Consider the following 25,000-nt stretch of genomic DNA (forward strand, 5'->3'; position numbering starts at 1 on the left):
GAGTGGAGGAGAGGAGAGGAGAGAGTGGAGGGGAGTAGAGAGGAGTGAGTGAAGGAGAGGAGAAGAGAGTGGAGGAGAGGAGAGTGGAGGAGAGGAGAGGAGAGAGTGGAGGGGAGTAGAGAGTGAAGGAGAGGAGAGGAGAGAGTGGAGGGGAGTAGAGAGGAGTGAGTGAAGGAGAGGAGAAGAGAGTGGAGGAGAGGAGAAGAGAGTGGAGGAGAGGAGAGAGTGAAGGAGAGGAGAGGAGAGAGTGGAGGAGAGAGTGGAGGAGAGGAGAGTGGAGGAGAGGAGAGTGGAGGAGAGGAGAGGAGAGAGTGGAGGGGAGTAGAGAGGAGTGAGTGAAGGAGAGGAGAAGAGAGTGGAGGAGAGGAGATGAGAGTGGAGGAGAGGAGAGTGGAGGAGAGGAGAGGAGAGAGTGGAGGGGAGTAGAGAGTGAAGGAGAGGAGAGGAGAGAGTGGAGGGGAGTAGAGAGGAGTGAGTGAAGGAGAGGAGAAGAGAGTGGAGGAGAGGAGAAGAGAGTGGAGGAGAGGAGAGAGTGGAGGAGGAGGAGAGTGGAGGAGGAGAGGAGAGAGGAGAGTGGAGGAGGAAGGAGAGAGTGGAGGAGGAGAGGAGAGAGGAGAGTGGAGGAGGAAAGGAGAGAGTGGAGGAGGAGAGGAGAGAGGACAGTGGAGGAGAGGAGAGGAGAGAGTGGAGGAGGAGAAGAGGAGAGAGTGGAGGAGAGGAGACAAAGAATGAAAGGAAATGGGTGCAGTGGTGTGTATGTGAGGAGGCGGCAGACTGACTGTTCCTCGTGGATTCCGTGCATTCACACACTGTGCAAACAGAGCAAACCAGGACAAAGTATCATCAAGGGAGGGATAATGATACTTCCTGATGTGTGTGCAGAGCTCTACACTATATAGTAAGCTTGTTTTAGAGACTCTCTACACTATATAGTAAGCTTGTTTTAGAGACTCTCTACACTATAGTAAGCTTGTTTTAGAGACTCTACACTATATAGTAAGCTTGTTTTAGAGACTCTCTACACTATAGTAAGCTTGTTTTAGAGACTCTACACTATATAGTAAGCTTGTTTTAGAGACTCTCTACACTATAGTAAGCTTGTTTTAGAGACTCTACACTATAGTAAGCTTGTTTTAGAAACTCTCTACACTACGTATATAGTAAGCTTGTTTTAGACTCTCTACACTATATAGTAAGCTTGTTTTAGAGACTCTCTACACTATAGTAAGCTTGTTTTAGAGACTCTACACTATAGTAAGCTTGTTTTAGAAACTCTCTACACTACGTATATAGTAAGCTTGTTTTAGAGACTCTCTACACTATATAGTAAGCTTGTTTTAGAGACTCTCTACACTATAGTAAGCTTGTTTTAGAGCTCTACACTATTATAGTAAGCCTGCATGTTAGAGCTCTACACTACACACCTGTGTTTAATTGGTAACCGGTAATGCTCGCCCTCATTTCTTTCCGCCGACCTCACGCCGACCGCTCGGTGGGGCGGTTCTTGTATACTTGTATTTGTTTTTTTTTACTGACAATGAGGTTAGAAATTAGTTTAATTGGCAAAATGTGTGTTCCATGTCTGCCCCAGTGTTGTTGTCCCAGTTGGGAGGACTACATACTGCGAGGACATAGGCCTGACTCACACGTGCACAACAGATTGATGTATGCTTGTTGTATGAGACTTGTTTACTGATGCAAGCTCTCAATTCATTTCCAATGGGAGTCACATGGTTTGAGACAACATTTGTGTTGTATGGCTTTCGGCTGTGTTTCGACTGCCCCCCACCCCCTCATACAACACAAATGGTGTGTCAAACCATGTGACTCCCATGTGAATTGCGAGCTTGCATCAGTAAACAAGTCTCATGCATCTAGCATCCAACAATGTTGTATGCTAGATGCGAAGGTGTGAGTCAGGCCGTACTGCCGAAAATGTTATTTGGGCGATTTGATACATCTTTAAAAGTCCAAATGCTGTTGAGAAAAAATTTGATAATAAATGAATTGAATACAACTTTGTTATAACTTATTGATGGTAATGTTCCTGCTATATATTGTTGTTACAGAGGAGATGCAGCAGGGCTGCACGGCTCAGAGAACATTATGCAATGTGTGATGAATTGGATATTGCAATGAGACTTATATATACTGTAGGAGATGAGAATTGCGATCAAACATAACCCATTTTGACCTGAGATCAGATTCTAAAAATGTCTTCTACATCCTGACAGTTTTCTGAAAAAGCTATGTTTCTATGTCAGTCGTTCTTCGATTTTTCTAAAATAGCAGACCTACAAGCATAACATAATGCTAACACCGAAAGGGGTTCCCGCCCAGAATGGGATAAATGTCATTGTGTCTCTGCTTGTGCGTGCCAACAAATATGTTCTCATCATTGCCTCCGATGTTAAAGAAACCAATTTTGCAGCTTCTGAATATCTCTGTGATCACTTCTATTGTGTGTCAAAGGAGCGTAACACAATACAGGCGTGTGTCTTTTCTGTTTCTGCACAAATGGATATGCATATCACAGTTGTTCTGGCAGGCAAAGGAGTCAAGGCGGTCAAACTTTACATGATAAACGGCCACAAACCTATTCTACTCTAATGCTATCAATTTAACATATTAGCTCATATTTTTTTCTTCCATACTCATTATTTATTTATTATTCTGTATATATATTACTATACATACTGTACATTAAAAAAATAAGTATTTATCCTCATTACTGTATTGTACTTCTGGCTAGACGCCACACTAGACGCCACATACTTCAAAGTATTTGTATACTCTGTGCAGTGACAATACATTGAATCTATTCTAACCAGTAAGACGCCTAAGGGCGCGTGCACGCGCCCGCCTCGTTGGAGGCAGACTGCTGGGCGAGCCCTGGCGCTTTGGCATGGGGGGGTCAGATCAACATGGAATTAATTCTGTACTGGCCATATATGGAGTGTCTTGAGTCTACAAGGTTTGATGAGGTCAGTTCAACATATGGAATGTCAGAACAGGTCAGCATATACTGTATGGAGATCTAAGGGTGGTAGCGGGGACATTCTCTTGAGTGTACAGGGTTTGATGGGGGCCCAGGTAGGGCCGGGCCTAAATTTTCGGGCCTATTGAGAACTCTAGTTTTCGCCGGCTGCCGGGCACGACTGCACTAATAACTTTGGGGCAGGCCCGTCTAGAGTTTGAATGGACAGGTATCAGTCAAAAGGGAGACATCGAAGAGGAAGGATGGATGGGGAAGGATCAACATATATCCATATTATGGAGATCTAAGGGTTTGAGGTTTAACCCATTTTGGGCGGGAACCCCTTTTGGTGTTTTAAGCATTACGTTATACTTTAGCTTTATTTCATAGTAAATGCGACCTGTGGTCGCAACAATTAAGCAGACAGTCACTCATTCCTACAGTACATGCTTAGTAGGGGTGTGCATCTCTCCCTTATATGATGACACGATACGTATCTAAAAACATGTGCTTTGGTGCAACTTCATTAGAATACAAAGCGATACGGTGCGATGTGATGCCATGCAGTGTTTTGACAGGTGCCATGCTTGTCCAGATTGTTCTGTAGCACCATGGGTGCAGAGCTGACAAATACAATGCAATATCATTGCAATACATGGATTTCATCTGAACAATGGTGTGCTTCTCAAACTTTTTCATGTCAAGGACCCCCAAATTTACACTTATTAGCCCGCAGACCCCCATTTAAAAATATTTGCCAGGGACCCCCATAAGAGAAGATTCTCACCATTTTCATTTCAAGGACCCCCATTTCTCACTTTGGAACTCCAATTTATATTCAATGTTAATTTAACTCTGAGAGTGTACAAATGGAACCAAATGGTCCGTCAGGGTCCGTTTGGTTCCATTACACTCTCAGAGTTACTGACCCATTTGGTTCCTAACTATCTATCATTTAGCTGGGGAGTGGGGGGACCCCCTGGAACTCCCTCAAGGACCCCTGGGGGTCCCCGGGCCCCACTTTGTGAACCACAGGTCTAACCAAACTACAACAAATCCTGTTAAAAGTTCTGTGACTTTTGATAAACAAACTTTTATTTTATTTAGAGTCATCCGTCACAAGTTGGCCTCCTCTTGACATTGCTGTCAGAGGTAAGAACATTGTGATATTGCAGTCCTTTGCGATGTTGTGTATTGTGGAAATCGATGTATAGCAATGACAAATACAGATATCTGATGCATGGTGCAGCGCTGCTGGTTGCCAGGTTTTGTACCTTTGAGGCGGAGCATGATGCGCTGACTGAGGGGCTTTCGGACCAGATCCCAGGGGGACAGAGGCAGCTCCTGACCTGGCAGCCATGCGGTGTCTCCTGGAATCAGACACAAAAACAACACGTTAGCTTAACCCATTTAGACCTGAGGACGATTCTACAAATGTCTTCTAAATCCTGACAGTTTTCTGAAAAACCCTATAAACATTTTCATGTCAAGGACCCCCAAAAATATTTGTAATTGGCCGCCGACCCCCATCTTGAAAATATATTGTTCCAGGGACAGAAGCAAAGATTTGCGTGAAAAACGCTCGCTCTGAAAGAATATATATGCAAAGATTTTCACCACATTTTCACGATTTTTTCAAAAATAGCAGATCTACAAGTTCATAGCGCGGCACTCGGTGCCGCGCTATGAGCTTGTAGATCTGCTATTTTATATTTTAAGTATAACATAATGCTTTAAAACATCAAAAGGGGTTCCCGCTAATTCCCGTTAATATGGCACACAATTTACAATGTATGCATTTAACTGATGCTCTAAATACAGAGTGATTTACAGTAAGCAAGAACAACACATGGTAATACATCAAATGCATAGAAATGGTCAACTAGGATCATAAGTAATCTAAGAAGAGCCTATCGTCCGTCTACTCTAAAAGTAGAATATCTGTACAATATAACTATAACTTGTTACTATACACTATAGAGCTTTGCAGTCCCGCCCCCTCCCGAGGACCAGAAGTGAATCCCCCGTTCATTTTCCTCATAGACTTTTCAAAAAGTATTTATATAAAGACGTTTACGCCGCGGACAAAGCCAACTCGAGTTGTGACAAATCGTGACAGTAAACACAATGTTTTGGGGCCGATCAAATCATTTGTAAGAAGAAAAACATGCCAGGATAGAACACTTTTTGTTTTGTTTTTCGTCTTACAAATTATTTGATCAGCGAAAAACATTGTGTTTGTTGTCATGATGTGTCACGACTCGAGTTGGCTTTGTCCGTGGCGTAATCTCGTCTTTAAATAAATACTTTTTGAAAAGTCTATGAGGAAAATGAACGAGGAATTCACTTCTGGTTCTAGTGTCTTTATGAAAGGGGGCGGGACTGCGACACTCTATTCAGTATTTAAGTCCGACGTCATTTTGTAGTGCTACGTTACGTCCGGGTCCAAGTGGCACCAGCTCCCGTCCGCATCTCATTGTAAATAGAATATCTAAACGCGTGAATCTCTTTACAATGACGTTATTTTTCAGAAAGGAAGCCATTGAGGGTTAAAATGGGTCTTAATGCTTCCAACTCGAGTACAATTATTAATGTTTTGTACAATTTGTCCATGACAAAAAATATATATGATGTTGAGACAATAAAGACTATTATTATCATTATTATTGAAGGTGGTAACAGTCCATTTGCTCAGTAAAATATTTCGGGGGCATATTTAGAATGTTTGCAGGCTTGAGTATGTTGAATCTAGTTTGCATTAATGAGGATTTAGTTGACACAATGAAATAAAATGGCGATAGTATTCCGTGTGGGGCAGAAAGCCTGTCAGCCAGATTTGGGAGAGCAGCGCAGCTTTGTTGTTGCGAGGAAAGCGGTAAAATGAGACTTTCGTGGTTGTTTTTGTCTCAGATTTAGTCCGACGGAGCGTCACAGTATAACTCTATGAGGAGCTGATCATCACAGCTAAAATACTGAATAGCATGCTATAGATTAGAATGTCAGATCAAAATGACCTGGCATCTGAATGCTATCTAAATTACATATTATTACCTTATCCTGCAAGGTCGGAAGATTGGAAGTGAGTCTGCAGTTCTGATTGCAATGAGGAGATGCACATGCCATGGTCACATAACCATTATATGTTGAGTGCATGCTTTGATGGTTACAGTTTTATAATCAGTTTTGATGAGTAAACCTTCGTGGAGATCTTCTCAGTTCTCATTATATGCTAGTTACTGCCATTCAGGATGGAAAATGAAATCCATTTGGATTTGGAGAGAAGTAGTTTCATAAGGGGCTGGTATGAAGTACTTGATATAAACAGAAAACGTTCAGTTCACTAGTCTACACTCTACTCTACAACTGCCTTCATTTCATCTGATTGTCTGTCTGGCAGGCACTTAACAAGCGATCGTTAACTGTTTGCTCAACTTGATTTATACTTATATTCTCCACTCTGATGAAGGCACATGTTCGATATATCATGCAGCCTTACTTATTAGCCTATATTTTGGCTATTAAAATCGATTTTCGAAATTTCGATTTCGGAGACTCCGACGATTAATCGGAAAATCGATTAATCGGCGGCATCCCTAATGAGGAGTTCATTCCATAGTTTGGGAGCCAGAAGGGAGTCTGGGACACATTCATTTATGTTTGCAGCGTGATGCTGTGAGTCTGACAGTGTGTGTACGTGTGCCTTTTAAGATATACAGCTTTCACATACACAGTACACACATGAAAATATGAATGCAAACAAACATACTTATATAATCCACAGGCAACACACACGTCATGCACGCATGCATGTGCACACGGGGCACACACACAAACGTTGAGTGTGCGTCTGGGTAGATTGATCCCAGCTGACAGAAAGCTGACAACCTTCCCCTTTCATCCCTCTCTCTCTCTCTCTCTCATATCTCATCCATAATGTACTGGATAAGCCAGAGTAAGAAAGAAATGATGTTGCGTGACCTAGTACAGTAGAACATAAAGAAAATATGGGATTGAGAGAGAGAGAGCCCGAGAGAAGTCGAGAGATCAAAGGAGAATATGAATACTTAAAATGTCAAGGCTTTATCAATGTAGATGACACAGCATTCATCTATAAATTAATCTTTAAGTTCAAGGAATGTCGGTATGTCTGTCCTTCGCACAGCTCAAGATTAGAAGTGGATCAACTTTCTTGTCCTTTTTGGACAGAAAGACACAGGGTGTGTGACATTTATAGAGCCTTTTGCAACCAGATTTTAATTACCTTATTTTAATGATGTTTAGGATACAAGAAACACTTCCCTGGGGTTTTTGTTAGTGTAATACAGTATGTGTTTTGAGATATTCTAGTATTCCAAAGTGCCAGTGATGTCATAGACACTGGTCTCTCTTCCTTCCTGGACTACATGTTGTCTCAGTAAGACAGCCCCTCCCCCTCTTCACAAGGAGTGCAGCAAAGCATTGTGGTCATTGTAGGAATTCAGCAATCCAGTCAAACACACAGACTACATTATATTTCTGGCCACATAGGGTACACATTTCAAATTGTGCTACCGTTATCTACTACAAATACTATCAACATTGAGTTTCTACCAGCGGTGAAATGTCCCTTTAAGACAGACTGAGACAAAAGCAGGGACTACTGTATGTAGAGAGACAGACTGAGACAGTTTGTCCTTGATGTGTGATTGCACGCACGCACGCACGCACGCACACACACACACACACACACACACACACACACACACACACACACACACACACACACACACACACACACACACACACACACACACACACACACACACACACACACACACACACACACACACACACACACACACACACACACACACACACACACACACACACACACACACACACGGCTGGCCAAACAATCACTTCCTGGCACGCACGCACGCACGCACGCACACGCACGCACACACACACACACACACACACACACACACACACACACACACACACAAACATTCTTTTTTTAAGATGCATACCCTAAAACAGACGCACACCCTCACCATCTCAGCTGGCCCATGTGTGTGTGTTTGTGTGTGTGTGTGCGTGCGTGCGTGCGTGTGTGCGTCAAAAAACAACTTGACAGCCCATACATCCAAACAGAAAAGTCCTATTTGATTGCATGAAACGACGCTAAGCGACGTTAACCTCACTTTATGCATGTGCTGCACACCCTCTACTGATACATCTGAAGAGTGTGGCTTCTCAGCTCTCCTTCACAGCAGACATTTGTCAGGTTCTCTGAGAGTCAGAGCATGAGGAAAACTACCAGCAGGAATTGAATTCCAGCCCAGACAATTTTGCACGCAGATCCGACGGTGGAGGGGGTCTTATAATATAACAGATGAAAAGAGTATCCGTTCTATAAAGAATTCGGGTTTAAAGTGGGTAACCTTTCCACTGACATGCACTGTTGCAACTGTGATTTTGTATGTGTTTGTGTGTGTGTGCAGGTCTCTCTGTAGGATCGATATACAGTACTGTATGTCTTTATGGGTGTGTGTGTGTGTGTGTGTGTGTGTGTGTGTGTGTGTGTGTGGGTGTGTGTGTGTGTGTGTGTGTGTGTGTGTGTGTGGGGGCGGGCTGCCAGTCCAAACGTCAACCTCAACAGTACGGTTGTGAATTATTTGTACAGTATGGTATAAAAGTCAGCTGCACTGGCAGTTGCCTAGAAACTCTGCTAATTAGCTCTAAAACAATGGACTTCTAGTTAATCCCCCTAGTATGTGTTGCACGTCAGAGTCAGACACGTTGTCATGGTTGCCAATAGGCTGTACCAAGTGTTAACACTTTAAGGGCCACGTTTAACCCATTTAGGCCTGACCTCAACATTTAAAAAAAATCTTCTAAATCCTCCAGTTTTCTGAAATAAATATTTTCACGATTTTTCAAAAATAGCAGACCTACAAGCTCGTAGCGCGCCACTCGGTGGCGCGCTATGAGCTTGTAGATCTGCTATTTTTCAATAGCTAAATTATAACATAATGTTTAAAACACCAAAAGGGGTTCCCGCCCAAAATGGGTTAAGTTCAAGTTTAGCTCTCTGTCACGACCCGCTTTTCAGCCGTATTTTCTAATGAGCGCAAAATCTGTCTTGGAAGAGCCACCCATCGACTAATCTAATATACGGCAACCTTCCCTGTGTTTCTTCGGGGTGCATACTAGTTTAGACTAGTCATTGGTTAGACATGGGTTAAGGTTAGGTTTAGGTGTGCTGCCCCGTGGGAGGTTAGGTTTAGGGTGAGGGTTTGAGATAGGTTGTAGTTGTAGGACTAATGACTGGTCTAACCAATGACTAGTCTAAACCAAAAACTGTCTAAACTAAGTACTGCACCCCCTTCCCTGTGTTTCTTCACTGGTCCGATCCAGAAGAACACAGTTTGCCGGCCACTGCTACAGAGCTGACAATGAGGTTATATCTTCCCTTCTTCTCTGGAGTCCTGCCTCAAAGCAGACCAGAGGTAGAAAACTGTCGTTCCCTGATGTCATCGCTAGGGACACATGCATCAGTAAGCAGGAACTGGGGATGGCAATGAAGGACCGGAAAGTCTGGCGTGGCATTGTGAAATCCATGATCTCGACCGCGGTCAAAAAATGATGATGATGATTTCAGCCGTAAGCCCTTATATTGAAGAGCCACCAGCTGATTTGGTGAACCGAAAGTAACCATCAATCATTTCCGGGGCAGCCGTTAAGATACTTTCGGGCGCCCGCTGGCCTAGTGGTCCAGGCGCATGCCACATATAGGCTCTGGCCTGACAGCGTGTTGCGTGTTCGAGTCCCGTTCATGACGACCTTTGCTGCGTGTCTCTCCCCTCTCTCTTTCCTGTCATTCTTCACTTGATACTATCAATAAAAGGTAGAAAAGCCAAAAACAAATCTTTAAAAAAAGAAAAAAAGATACTTTCGCTTTCATCAGATGGACTGATATAGTACCACAAGGATTTGTTATTGAGCTCCTAAAACATGGATGTTCTGTACGAGTATGATCACCTCAATCTGAGCCTCAATTCCGATAAAAGCACCGCTAAAGATACAGTTGGGTGCCACCGATATTGTCCCTTATCATTTGACCCATTTAGCCCTGACCTCAATTTTTTTTTAAGTTTTCTGAAATAAATATTTTCACGATTTTTCAAAAATAGCAGACCTACAAGCTCGTAGCGCGCCACTCGGTGGCGCGCTATGAGCTTGTAGATCTGCTATTTTTCAATTATAACTAAATTATAACTAAATAGCTAAATTATAACATAATGTTTAAAACACCAAAAGGGGTTCCCGCCCAAAATGGGTTAACTGTCCTTTTGCGCAGATCACGCAAACCTCAGCAAAAAGAAAAGGACAATATCGATGGCCTCCAACTGTAGCGTGGACGGAGGGAAAATATTCAATTACGTCACACACAACGCGGAAGCAAGGCGTTGCCAGGCGACAGAGACGCCAAGAACCGGTAAATATAATACTAGCGATGCTGGAATGCGTTATAATAATGGACCCCTCTACAGTATGGTGAAGCACAGTGGCTTCAGCCACTTTCAACATGGTGTCCTTATTGTGGTCAGGTCATAAATGTAATAAGAAATAAGCAGAATATCAGCGGAAACAGCAGATCTACAAGCTCACAGCAACATGTCAACATTTGGGAAGATCTGGCCTGTAGCGACATGCTCAAAATAGGGAGGTTAATGTGGTTAACCTTAACAGATACTGTACATGAGGTTAATGTGGTTAACCTTAACAGATACTGTACATGAGGTTAATGTGGTTAACCTTAACAGATACTGTACATGAGGTTAATGTGGTTAACCTTAACAGATACTGTACATGAGGTTAATGTGGTTAACCTTAACAGATACTGTACATGAGGTTAATGTGGTTAACCTTAACAGATACTGTACATGAGGTTAATGTGGTTAACCTGAACAGACACTGTACATGAGGTTAATGTGGTTAACCTTAACAGATACTGTACATGAGGTTAATGTGGTTAACCTGAACAGACACTGTACATGAGGTTAATGTGGTTAACCTTAACAGATACTGTACATGAGGTTAATGTGGTTAACCTGAACAGACACTGTACATGAGGTTAATGTGGTTAACCTTAACAGATACTGTACATGAGGTTAATGTGGTTAACCTTAACAGATACTGTACATGAGGTTAATGTGGTTAACCTTAACAGATACTGTACATGAGGTTAATGTGGTTAACCTTAACAGTTACTGTACATGAGGTTAATGTGGTTAACCTTAACAGATACTGTACATGAGGTTAATGTGGTTAACCTTAACAGTTACTGTACATGAGGTTAATGTGGTTAACCTTAACAGATACTGTACATGAGGTTAATGTGGTTAACCTTAACAGATACTGTACATGAGGTTAATGTGGTTAACCTTAACAGATACTGTACATGAGGTTAATGTGGTTAACCTTAACAGATACTGTACATGAGGTTAATGTGGTTAACCTTAACAGATACTGTACATGAGGTTAATGTGGTTAACCTTAACAGATACTGTACATGAGGTTAATGTGGTTAACTTTAACAGATACTGTACATGTGGTTAATGTGGTTAACCTTAACAGATACTGTACATGAGGTTAATGTGGTTAACCTTAACAGATACTGTACATGAGGTTAATGTGGTTAACCTTAACAGATACTGTACATGAGGTTAATGTGGTTAACCTTAACAGATACTGTACATGTGGTTAATGTGGTTAACCTTAACAGATACTGTACATGAGGTTAATGTGGTTAACCTTAACAGATACTGTACATGAGGTTAATGTGGTTAACCTTAACAGATACTGTACATGTGGTTAATGTGGTTAACCTTAACAGATACTGTACATGCCAAACCCTAAACATCACCCTGGACATGTGTCCCCAATCAACTGCTTTGAAGTTCAGGCCTATGGCAGGAACACACACAGACACGTGTGCACGCATGCATGCACGCACGCACGCACGCACGCACGCACGCACGCACGCACATCAGTAATTTAGAATGCCGATTTTCTGAATGCCATTTTTGTTTTACCCTAAAGCCGAAAATAGCCATTTCTACCAGCTCTGCGATTTGTTGTGACCTTGTAATATAATAATGCATTTTATTTGTATTGCACATTTTCATTCACAAGGAATCCCAGAGTGCTACATGGTTTAATCAATCATAGAAGGTAAAAAGCAGAGTTATTAAAAAAAGGGCAAGCACAAAAAGGACATTGCTGACATCGGTCACACAACACGAAAAAGGCCTTCCCAAAATAGGAACGTTTTCAGGCCTTTTTTTAAAGGATTCCAGCCTTTCCAAGGTCTGCGGTACTTTATCATATAACAACAGCTGTGGATGCAGCTTCAGTTCAGGTGGATCACCATAAAAACAACATTTTAACACTGTTCTATACACAAAAAAAATATTTTCCTAGTACTCCTTTTACTGTGTTTTGGAATGCATTATGTTTTAGTATGCTGTTCTCTCATGTCTTGTAATGTCGGTTTTGTTTAGTGTTCAATGTCCGGATGACTACGGATGGAAAATAGCATTCCTGCTAAATCTGGCGTATTTACGCTACATTTTGAATGTACTATTCATTAACCCATTTTGACCTGAGATCAGATTCTAAAAATGTCTTCTACATCCTGACAGTTTTCTTAAAAAGCTATGTTTCTGTGTCAGTCGTTCTTTAATTTTTGAAAAATAGCAGACCTACAAGCTCATAGCGCGCCACTCGGTGGCGCGCTATGAGCTTGTAGATCTGCTATTTTTCAATAGCTAAAGCATAACATAATGCTAACACCAAAAGGGTTCCCGTCCAAAATGGGTTAATATGCTCTGTCCCGTCTAAATAAACAAATACCATAATAAAGTATGTGATGCGTCTCGACACCAATGGGTCGAGACGCAACAAAGCGGTTTTAGCGTTCGTCCCATCGGTGTGATACCGTATGTCCTGTTGCGAGTAGACCCATGTAGACGCAAGTCGACCCAAGTGATTCAATTAGTTCAATTCAATGGTTGCATCTACATACGTCTAGATGCGTCTACTCGCAACCGTTTGGTTACAAGGAGTTCGCATGGCTGCCCATTGGTGTGGTTTGGGCTTTAGGGGGGGGGGGGGGATCACGGCACTCCATCTTTAACCCATTTTGACTTCTACAAATGTCTTCTAAATCCTACACAGTTTTCTAAAAAACCTATGTTTCTACTGTATGTCCACCACTGCTCAACCTTTTTCATGTCAAAGACCCCCAAAAATATCTGGAATTGGCCGCCGACCCCCATCTGAAAATATCTTGTTCCAGGGACCCCCCAGAAGCAAAGGTTTGAGTTAAAAACGTTCGCTCTGAAAGAATATATATATTCAAAGATTTGCGCCACATATAGCAGATCAAATAGCAGATCTACAAGCTCGTAGCGAGGCACTCGGTGCCGCGCTACGAGCTTGTAGATCTGCTATTTTTGAATAGCTAAAGCATAACATAATGCTTGAAACACCAAGAGGGGTTCCCGCCCAGAACGGGTTTAAGTGTGTGAACTCCTCACCTATGAGCACGGAGGCGATGCTGGCGGGGCCCAGCCCCAGCTGGGAGGAGGAGGGGTGTGTCGGTGGTCCGCTGTCGTCCCGAGGGCCAGCCAGCGCTGGGGGGGCGGAGGAGGAGGAGGAGGGGGGGGAGTCGTCTCGGCAGCACAGCAGCTGGAGGTGGGAGGTGAAGGCGTGGCCCAGGGCGTGGCCCAGCGCGGCCCAGCGCGTGGAGCGCTCCACACACACACGGCCCAGCACCGCCCAGCGGCGGCGGCCCCCCCTCCTCCCAGCAGCACCTCCCCCTTCCTCCTCCTCCTCGTCCTCCTGCAGAAGACACATGGGCTCCACGACCACACCTCCTTCTCCACCTCCTCCTTCTCCTTCTTCGGTGGAGGACAGCTGCACGCACACCTGCACCCTGTAGGAGTCTGGAGGGAAACAAGTCATCACAATGTTTTACTTAACCCATTTAGAGGATTCTAAAAAAAATGTCGTCCAAAAGTTTTCTGAAAAACGCATGTTTCTACAGTATGTCAGTGGTGCTCAACCTTATTCATGTCAAGGACCCCCAGAATTATCTGAATTTGGCCGTGGAGTACCCCCCATCTGAAAATATGTTCATCCAGAACAGAAGCAAATATTTGAGTTCAAAATGTTCTCTCTGAAAGAACATATATTCAAAGATAGCAAATAGCACATATCATTTTTTGGGGTTTCTTGACATGAAATAGATTGAGAACCACTGATAGAAAACTATCATGATTTAGAAGACATTAGAATCTGGTCTCAGGTCTTAACCCATTTTGGGCGGGAACCCCTTTTGGTGTTAGCATTACGTTATGCTTTAGCTATTGAAAAATAGCAGATCTACAAGCTCATAGCGCGGCACCGAGTGGCGCGCTACGAGCTTGTAGGTCTGCTATTTTTGAAAAATCAAAGAACGTCTGACATAGAAACATAGCTTTTTCATAAAACACGCTCACGCACGCGCGCACACACACGCACGGTCGCACGCACACACACAGTATACTGACCGAGGTTTTCCAGCAGGTCTTTACAGTCGTCGGTGGCGACATCATGGATGGTGCGGTTGCATTTATCCCGTCTGTCAATATCCTGTTCACTGTGGCTGAAGAGCACCTCCAGACACTCCTACACACACACGCACGCACACACGCACACACACACACACACACACACACGCACACGCACACGCACACACACACACACACACACACACACTTTATAAATATTCTTTAAGACACACACATACAGTTATTTCGGGGCGTGGCCCAGTGTGGCCAAACCCGCCATTATTGTTTAGGGAATATAGGGCTGCAAGTTACTAACGATTATTTTCATAATCGATTCATCGGCCGATTATTTAAACGATTAAATTGCACTCATGGCACTCATTTAGCAATCACTTTATACATTTGATTTTAGGTTATTTTTAGACATGTTCTAACTTGAGAACCCCTGTTCTAACTCAGGGGTTCTCAACGTTTTTGGGTGGGGACCCCCGGAAATAAATAACCTTAATATATCATAAATGAATACTGAAACCAGATATACAGTAATCATTAAGGAAAGCCATTCAGTTGCAATTTTTTTTTTTTTGAAAAATTGAAAATAATTTGGCGACCCCCCCCCCCCGAGTGGTCACGACCCACGGGCTGTGAACCCCTGTTCTAACTAACAAAACAATACATTTAAGAATAAGATGAAGAATACATTATAATATTTAGCTCAGCTGCTGTTCAAATAAAGCCACCATTGTTATGTGTGATATTTTGAGAGTGGCTGGATGGCAAGCACAATGTTGCCTGTTCGAACCCGGGCTCCCCCCAGAGTTAGTGTCGAAGTGTCCTTGAGCAAGATGCCGTGCTGGTTGGTGCCTTGCATGGTTTCTGCCGCCATCGGTGTATGAATGTGTGCGTGAATTGGGTGAATTGATGCACAATCTATGTAATGCGCCTTGGATAAAGGCGCTATATAAATGCACCAATTACCATTTTATTTACCATTTACTACCGAATCACGGTAGAGTGGCCGCTTGGTAACCATGAGGTTCCTAGTTTGATCCCCTAGAGTTAGCGTCAAAGTGTCCTTGAGCAAGACTCTGAACCCCTAATTGCTCCCGATGTGTGCAGGTTGGTGCCTTGCATGGTTTCCTCCGCCATCAGTGCGAGTGCTGGCACTACGGCCGTCCGTGTAATATTACCTTGAAGCCGCGAGCAGCGGCCATGTGCGCGGCGGTCCAGCCCTCGGCGTTGGCCTGGTTGAGCAGAGCAGCGGGCAGCGCCAGGGGGAGGACGGGGTGAGCCGCGGCGGGGTCAGAGGTCATCGCGGCGCTGGGCACGCCGGGCACAGGGTGGCAGAGCAGGAGACGCAGCGTGTCCACGTGGCCCGAGCGCACGGCCGCGTGGAGCGCCGTGCAGCCGTCCTGTAGAACACACACGCACACACACACAAACACACAGTAGATTTAACCCATTTTGAGATCTGAGATCAGATTCTAAGAATGTCTTCTACATCCTGACAGTTTTCTGAAAAAGCTATGTTTCTATGTCAGTCGTTCTTCGATTTAAAAAAAATAGCAGACCTACAAGCTCGTAGCGCGCCACTCGGTGGCGCGCTATGAGCTTGTAGATCTGCTATTTTTCAATAGCTAAAGCATAACATAATACTAACACCAAAAGGGGTTCCCGCCCAAAATGGGTAAAGTAAACATGCATAGCTGCACAGGTATACATGCTTTCAGACCCGTTTTTTTTTTTGCATTTATAAAAAGACAGGGAGACAATAATACCAGCCAGGCATAATGCATATACTGCATATAGTAGACTACTAGACTCTCACATTCATTAAAATGGTAAATGGTGCATTTATATAGCGCCTTTATCCAAGGCGCTTTACATAGATTGTGCATTACATTCACCCATTCACACACACATTCATACACCGATGGCGGCGGAAGCCATGCAAGGTACCAACCAGCACATCGGGAGCAATTAGGGGTTCAGTGTCTTGCTCAAGGACACTTCGACATGTAGACAGGAGGAGCCGGGATTCGAACCGCCGACCCATGGATCGTTGGACGACCTGCTCTACCTCTTAAGCCACAGTCGCCCCATTCATTGCCACCTTGTGGCCATTGGAGGTAAGTTAGCTTCTGCCGACGGAAATGACTAGGATTACCACTCATTTCCATCCCGTTTCCCGGCCTCGCAGACTGAGAGAAAACGGCTAATGTTAGCATTAGCTCACGATGTTTACATTTCACCAGAAACGCTAATAATATGTCAATGACGATGATGTGGTTGAAAATTCTGAAATCGGATCCGAACATCGGATGTTTGGTCGAAACCACAGACAGCGCTCGTCATTTTCAGAGATAACAGCCGAGGGGAATCCCACTGTAAAGCACTTTGAGCTGCATTTCATGTCATGAAAGGTGCTATACAAATAAAGTTTTATTATTATTATTATTATTATTACTTTAAATGGGACTCTATGAGATGCGCGAGCACGTTTCCTGGTGCTGGGGGGGGGGGGGGGGGGGTATGCAAGGTGTTGCCTAGCAACCGGGACAGGGCTAAAAAAATAAAGTTGTTTTTCAGCTAAATCGTTTCATATTGATAGAAAGTCTCCGGGTTTAACCCATTCTGGACGGAAACTCCTTTTGGTGTTTTAACTAAGCATTATGTTATACTTTAAGCTATTGAAAAACAGCAGATCTACAAGCTCATAGCGCGCCACCGAGTGGCGCGCTACGAGCTTGTAGGTCTGCTATTTTTGAAAAATCGAAGAACGACCGACATAGAAACGCAGCTTTTTCAGAAAACCGTCAGGATGTAGAAGACATTTTTTAGAATCTGATCTCAGGTCAAATTGGGTTAACCAGTTGATCTTGCCAAATGCAGTGAAGGCATGTTGGGTCACACCGTGATTCACCAGACTGACACTGAGTCACCGAGACTTACAGTTAGTTCACCGCTACCCGACTACAGAAAAACACATTACACTGTTATTCCCGGACGTTAACGTTCATTGTCATTTTCCATACATGGCCTCCCGATCTGGGGGTCTCAGACTTGGTAGTTAAAGCGAATCTTCTTTCACATCCCATTCCCAAAATCTCACCATTTTCCTCACAAATGACATTATACACAGCAAATGACTCTGAAAAAAAAAAACATGATCCAAATACGAGTTAGTTTCTCACAGTTAGGTGACATTCACACCAGAGAGCTTTGCTGCGATTAAAACGAATCCTGCTGCGCATTGTCAGAAAGTGCACTTTGTTTGGCAGGTGTGAAGGCTCATTCGAAATCTAATGCGTATCAAAGAACCGCATTCTACTCCGAGCAAAAACGGGGGTTTCGCTTCACTTCCAATCGCACTTGATTACGATTCTGTACAGGTGTGAATGCAATCCGCAGTAAATAAAGGAAATGAAGCAAACAATGTGGCGGGTGAGGAGCTGAACACAGTTGGAGACGGAGAAGGCATATTTTACGCAGCGCAAAGATGTCCCGTTACCGTGGATAGACGTGGTCGAATGAGCAGACTGAAGCCCTGATCGAAATGAGGACGAGTACATTAATCAATTGCTTAAGGAAACACATAAAAACACTGCAGTGTATTATAGCCTATAGATAATATTCTGTCTGTCTGTCTGTGCGTGCCGTAAACATGGAGTGCTGTCACTGTGTGGGGAGTAGGGACTTACATCTCGATAAACTTGTAAACATTTTGCGCTGCTGTCTGTTAACAGTGCGTGGCTGCGTGCGGAGAGAGAGAGAGAGAGAGAGAGAGGGTATAATTGTATCACCATAGATTCACCATAGATTTCACTGTGTTAGTTTCACTGTGCTAGTTTATGAATGGAACACATTGATAAAGGTCCCCCCTGCTGCGTTTCCAATTGCTGCGGATGACAGTGTGAAGGCAAACCACAGTAAATTAAATATGCAAGAAGTCCCAATTCTCCTCCCATTCGCATCGAGTCTACCGAAGTATTAGGTGAGAATGTGACCTTAAACTCTCAAGACTTAACCCATTAAGACATGGAACGCATCTGTGTACCCGAGCTTGTAGATCTGCTATTTTTCAAAAAGAATCGGGAAAATGTGTGCAAATCTTTGAATATATATTCTTTCACAGCGAACGTTTTTAACTCATCTTTGCTTCATGGGGAAGTGCCTGGAACAACATATTTTCAGATCAGCGGCCAATTACATATACCTTGACATGAAAAAGTTTGAACATCACTAATACACGTTTCAAAAAACTGTCATGATTTAGAAGACATTTTGTAGAATCTGATTTTCAGGTCTTAAAGGGATAGTTCAGATTTTTTGAACTTAAGTTGTATGAAATACTTGCCATTCATATAGTGGTTGCAACTGTATTAATTGATTGCCCGAGTCCTGTGGTGGGAGTTCTGCTCTGGTTTTGGTGAAATATCAAGTAGTTCCGGTCATTTTGTGGGGGGCACTGGGGGCCACGCAGTAAAAGTAAATGAATCCACAAAACTAACGTCATTTGTATTGTTGACCTATTTCTAAAATATTAGTGCAACTTCCGTTCTTTTTTTACCCCTCTATCACACAGAACTATGTTTGTTGTGTCCATATCACTACGCCCAAAAAATAGTTCCATGTGATAGAGGGTCAAAGTTGAACGAAAGTCGCGCTAATATTTTAGAAATAGAATAGAAATAATTCGTTTTGTGGATTAATTTACTTTTACTGCGTGGCCCCAGTGCCCCCCACAAAATGACCGGAACAACTTAATATTGACCAAAACCAGAGCAGAACTCCCACCATGGGACTCGGGCAATCAATTAATACAGTTGCAACCACTATATTAATGGCAAGTATTTCATACAACTTAAGTTCAAAAAATCTGAACTATCCCTTTAATGGGTAACACATTACTGTGTACAGCACTTCATCTTTCCGGGCCGCTTCCCTTATCCTTCCTTCAGGTGTTGCAGATGATACTAATTAAAGAGGGAGTGCCACAATTTTGGTATTTTTCCAGTTTTTCATGTGTCTATGAGGTGACAGTACTTCATTAGACACCCTGGAGTCGTTTTTATGTGCAACGGTGTAGGCCTATTAACTTTGTATTTGGGGTTTCCTCCTGGAGGCTGAACCCTTGACAGTCAAATGGTCCAATGAAATAAACAGTAATATAGTGACATCACACTATCAGCCCCTCCCCTAACCCCTCCCCTTTTATCATACAACTACAGCTGTGGGTGCGGCTTCAGTTCAGGTGGATCACCTCCCATCACCACCCACCAGGCAAACCAGGCATACTTAATGAACTGGTGGGCGTGCACACATAAAAACAACATTTTAACAAATACTGTACACTTTTTTGAAAAAATTATACCTCCTTATATAACAATAAGACCTGCATTTTTTAGGGTGGTAAAAAAATCACAGCACTCTAGTATGCAGTGGTTCTAAAACTTTTTTATTTTATTTCAAGGAACCCCATAACTCCGAGTGTACAAATGGAACCAAATGGACCCGTAATTTGTACACTCTCAGAGTTACACACCCGTACGAGGCCATTTGGAACCCACTCAAGGACACTTTGAGACCCACTGCGGTTGTAGCAGAGTGTTTCCAGTGAGCCAACATGACACAATAGCAGCACCCTGACTCTGTCTGACCAGAATGGAACAGAGCCTTCATTAGTATCATCAGTAACACCTGTGAAGGAAGTATAGAGAAGTGGCTGAAGTTCTTTCCAAAATGGCGTGTGTGCATAGAGCCTATTGAGGGGGTTTCAGGAAGCAAAACCATGTACAGTGTACGTGTAAGCAAAGCAAAGTTACTATATTTACCCAGGGTAACTGGACTAAGCATGAAATGAAATGAAATGATTACTATATTTACCCAGGGTATCTGGGCTAAGCTCAAGAACTTGTTTCCAGCCAGGCCCTGCTCATAGAACACATTTCATCGTAGTGGTTCAATGCCTTGTTCAAGGGCACTTCAGCGGTGGTAATTTTAACGTGTCAGACCGCTGATTCGAACTGGCGACCTTCCGGTATCAAGACCGCTCCGCAATCCGTTCGGCCACCGCTGCCGCTGCCGCTGCATCAGATACTTGTTTCCAGCCAGGCCCTGCTCATAGAACATTTCATGGTAGTGGTTCAATGCCTTGCTCAAGGGCACTTCAGCGGTGGTAATTTTTAACGTGCCGGTCCGGGGATACGAACTGGCGACCTTCCGGTATCAAGACCGCTCCGCAAACCGTTCGGCCACCGCTTGTAGGTCTGCTATTTTTGAAAAATCGTGAAAATGCGGCGCAAATCTTTGAACATATATTCTTTAAGAAGACTTTTTTTCGACGTCAGACCTAAACGGGTTAATTAGAAAGACGCGACATCAAGTCTTGGGGCAGTGAAAAGAATGACGTTTCAACCACAAAGATCCTCTAAACATCTGTGTAAAAAAAATAATAAATTACACCCTATCCGCCGGGCATTTCCACGGCTAGCTAAAAATAGCCGGGTGTGTTGCAGTGATTAGCTGCGCCGTTGGTTACGCTCACTGCGTGTGCGTTGGACCTGCGGGGGCTGAGCTCTGCACATGTGTAGAGCAAACACGGCTCTCTTCTCACGCAAGCAGCGAGCAACAGGGACCCCCCATCCCCCCCCCCCCCCCCCCCCCCCCCCCCTCCCCTCTGTGGTCGCCACGCGGCCCGGAAGCGAGATATCAAAGAGTCTGCCAATGAATCCACAGGGAACCCCTGTTGGTGTTTTTAGCATTATGGTATACTTTGGCATTTCACATTTGATTATATTTATATAAACCATTACTTTTCAGGAAATGGAGAAAAAAAAAAAAAAACCTGTGTTCCATGAAGTTATTTAGTCGCAAGCTCTTGTCTTGTTAACACTTTTCAAAAAGTTTGAAACTGGAGTTTCACTTCTGTGTTTGTGGAGTTTGTTCTCCCCGTGTCCCCTAGGGCAGGGGTTCTCAACGTTTTTGGCCGGGGACCCCCGGAAATGCTTTGGCAATGTCTCGGGACCCCCGCCCCGCCCCCTCCCGACCCCCAATATAAATTGACTGCTACAATAACCTTAAACCATTTTGGGCGGGAACCCCTTTTGGTGTTTTAAGCATTGTTATAATTTAGCTATTGAAAAATAGCAGATCTACAAGCTCATAGCGCGCCACCGAGTGGCGCGCTACGAGCTTGTAGGTCGGCTATTTTTGAAAAATCGTGAAAATAAAATTTAAAAAAAAATCTTTTTTTTTTTTTGGAAAATAATTTGGGGACCCCCTAAAATAATTTGGCGACCCCCCGAGGGGTCGCGACCCACAGGTTGAGAACCCCTGCCCTAGGGTACGTAGGTACCCTCACAAAAAAACATGCAGTAATCCTGGTCTCTAAACTGCGTCCCCCTGGCCAGCCGAGGCGCCTGATGGAGGGGAAAGGAGTAACGTGTTCCTTCTACGTGCTACTGTACGTCCAACCGGGGAAACTACCCCCTTGTCAGGTGAAAAGAAGTGGCTTGGGCTCCTCATGCATGACAGACAGACAGACAGACATACAGAACAAAGTACACGTACAGCTGTGGTGTGTGATCTGTCCGCCCCGCCATCCAGCAGGGCCCTGACACAGTCCAGACTGCCCGCCTCGCTGGCCATGTAGAGGGCTGTCTGGTGGCCGGACGACGCCCCCCGGTGGTCCACAGCGGCCCCCGAAGCGAGCAGGACCTCCACACAGCTGTAGCGGACGAGAGATGGAGAGAGAGAGACAGGACGTCAACCACTTACAACCCGTTTTACTTGTTTTTGCCTATTATTGACATGCATGCTAATATAGGGACGCCAGGTTGAGAGCAGTGTTGCTTTTGGCAGCACATTTTGATTTTAGTTTTAGTCATAGTCTCTTGAATAGTTTTCATTTAGTTTTAGTCACATTTTAGTCACCTGGAATATTTTAGTGTTAGTCTAGTTTTAGTCGACTAAATCTACAGTTGATTTAGTCGAACAAAATATATATATTTTGGCGGGCCTTGATGCCGTCGTAATGACTTTTTTTTTACTTGCTGAAAATAGCCGATCTACAATCTCACAACGCGTTGCAGCGCAAGCTTGTAGATCTGCTATTTTCAGCATGCAACCAAGTGTAAAATGACTTATACTGGATCTCTTGTCCACTAGTCCCTTCCTAATAGACGCCTTATCAGACGACGTCACACTGATAAGAAACAGCATGCGCGCGCATAAAGGCAGCAGAAGAACACCACCTCTCATAAGATGCAATGGAAAACTGCACTCACGTGTAAAAAATGCCCCATCAAACTTTCAGATGCTGTTTTTCTCCCAGTGTGGAGGAAGAATGATTAGGTTTTTTATTGTGATCTCTCGCCCTTATATATAATCCTTGGTTTCTGTTGTGTTTGAACAATAATAGCAATTCAAAACAGTTGTCCTCAAAACCACACCTCCAGTCGCTGTCATAAGAACAGGAGGTGCGCTCATGAACACGGCAGCAGAGCCTATTTGTGCACGGCTGCACGCGCACCTGCAGTCCATCAAGTATAATTTATGCTTCGTCCCCCAATGGTGTCGCGCACGCAGACCTCTACGCTCACAACAGTCGCATCTGCGATGCGATGTGAGCTTGTATATCAGCTGTTCTCTGCGTGCAGTACTGTTGGGCTTTGAAGTATAAATGTCTCCTAGGGTGCATCTCACTAGTCAACTCACAAGAGGAGGTTGAATGGACTGAAACCAGCGCTCCCCAAAACAACAGGTTTGGAGATCTGTTGGGAATTGATTACATGAAACAGTCACCCGTGCGCCCAGTCCCAATGTTTGTAAACAAATAATTGGTCTATAGTTCTTCCTTTAGTCTAGTTTTTATTTGTTGACAAAATCGTCAGTATATTTAGTCTTAGTTTTAGTCATCATAGCTTTAGTTTTCATGTAGTTTCCATTTAGTTTTTGTCTGTGATAAAAGGTATAGTCGACGAACATTTTTTCGTCTTGGTTTTTAGTCGACGAAAACAACACAGGTTGAGACAGAGTGGTGGTTATTTAGCCTGATGACTCAGTGGAGAGTCTCGTAGACTTCACCATAACTTACATAGAGGTCTTTAAATACAGTACGTGGCCTGAATACCGCTCGGCTGAACTCAGCTTATAAACAAACCACCAATGAGTTACGTTCGGACACCGACTGTTATGTGATGTCGCCACGGTCGTCACATATTTCAGCAGGTCACCAGTTTGACCGTAACACCGCTGTTGCTGAGGTGACTTAGGCCTCACTCACACCTTTGCAACATACATACAACATTTGTCTTGTGTATTGTCCGTGTTTAATGGCCGCCCCCCAATGCATTTCCAATGGAAGTCACATGGTTTGACGAAACATTTTTGTTTGATGCGGGGAAGGGGGGCACAACACAGCCATCAAACAAAAGTGTTTTGTCAAACCATGTGACCAGGGACGTGGGGGGCCAATAATTCAGCCCGGGAAGTGGAGTTGCGGAGGCCCTCTAGGCGCGCGGCCAAAGGCCCAGACCGGCCTGGACTGGACCGGCCGTTCGGGAGTTGTCCCGAATTTCCCAATGGCCAGCACGTCCCTGCATGTGACTTCCATTGGAAATGCATTGGACGGACAAGACTCCGGTTATGCAATAGCTGTTGTCGTACGATGATGATGATGAGAACTGTTCTTCATAGAGCTTCCTCGGCTTGGAATATGCTCCCCATAAATGTTACGACACACACACCAGAAGAAGATTTTCTTTTAAAAAGTTACTTATTATTTTTCTGTGTAATTTTGTTTGGTCTGTATTTGTGATTTTATTGGATATTGTCGTCTCATTTTTATATGCAGAGCGACTTCACTTACTTTACTATATTTTGCCTTTTTGTTTCAGTTATGTACAGTAGCACAATTTTAACTAATTGTCTGTTATTGTTTTGTATTCCTTTTGTGACTAGTAGCAACCACTTTGTGACTAGTAGCAACCACTTTGTGACTAGTAGCAACCACTTTGTGACCAGTAGCAACCACTTTGTGACCAGTAGCAACCACTTTGTGACTAGTAGCAACCACTTTGTGACTAGTAGCAACCACTTTGTGACCAGTAGCAACCACTTTGTGACCAGTAGCAACCACTTTGTGACTAGTAGCAACCACTTTGTGACCAGTAGCAACCACTTTGTGACCAGTAGCAACCACTTTGTGACTAGTAGCAACCACTTTGTGACTAGTAGCAACCACTTTGTGACCAGTAGCAACCACTTTGTGACTAGTAGCAACCACTTTGTGACCAGTAGCAACCACTTTGTGACTAGTAGCAACCACTTTGTGGAAGCTAATGGGGAATGTCACAGATGGACTGGTGAAAACATGTGAAAGCTAATTGACGCACGCACGCGCGGTCATGCGTGCGCACAC

The 25,000-nt window shown here is 43.8% G+C and overlaps 1 protein-coding gene across 1 annotated transcript in view; it reads right to left on the minus strand.

The window, feature by feature from the left end:
* Positions 1 to 723: 723 nt before the first annotated feature.
* Positions 724 to 25,000, minus strand: part of LOC306919510 (cortactin-binding protein 2-like) — a gene marked incomplete at both ends in the record, with an annotated part of 56,402 nt that continues 32,125 nt past the window's right edge. Inside the window, 6 exons of the mRNA XM_079532271.1 lie at positions 724 to 809; positions 4,252 to 4,347; positions 13,564 to 13,971; positions 14,578 to 14,695; positions 15,768 to 15,989; positions 22,150 to 22,306. Of these exons, the coding sequence (XP_079388397.1) occupies positions 724 to 809; positions 4,252 to 4,347; positions 13,564 to 13,971; positions 14,578 to 14,695; positions 15,768 to 15,989; positions 22,150 to 22,306 (1,087 nt within the window). The remainder of the gene's footprint in view (positions 810 to 4,251; positions 4,348 to 13,563; positions 13,972 to 14,577; positions 14,696 to 15,767; positions 15,990 to 22,149; positions 22,307 to 25,000) is intronic.

This window comes from Electrona antarctica (genome assembly GCF_951216825.1).
Source record: "Electrona antarctica genome assembly, contig: scaffold_529, whole genome shotgun sequence".
NCBI lineage: Eukaryota > Metazoa > Chordata > Actinopteri > Myctophiformes > Myctophidae > Electrona > Electrona antarctica.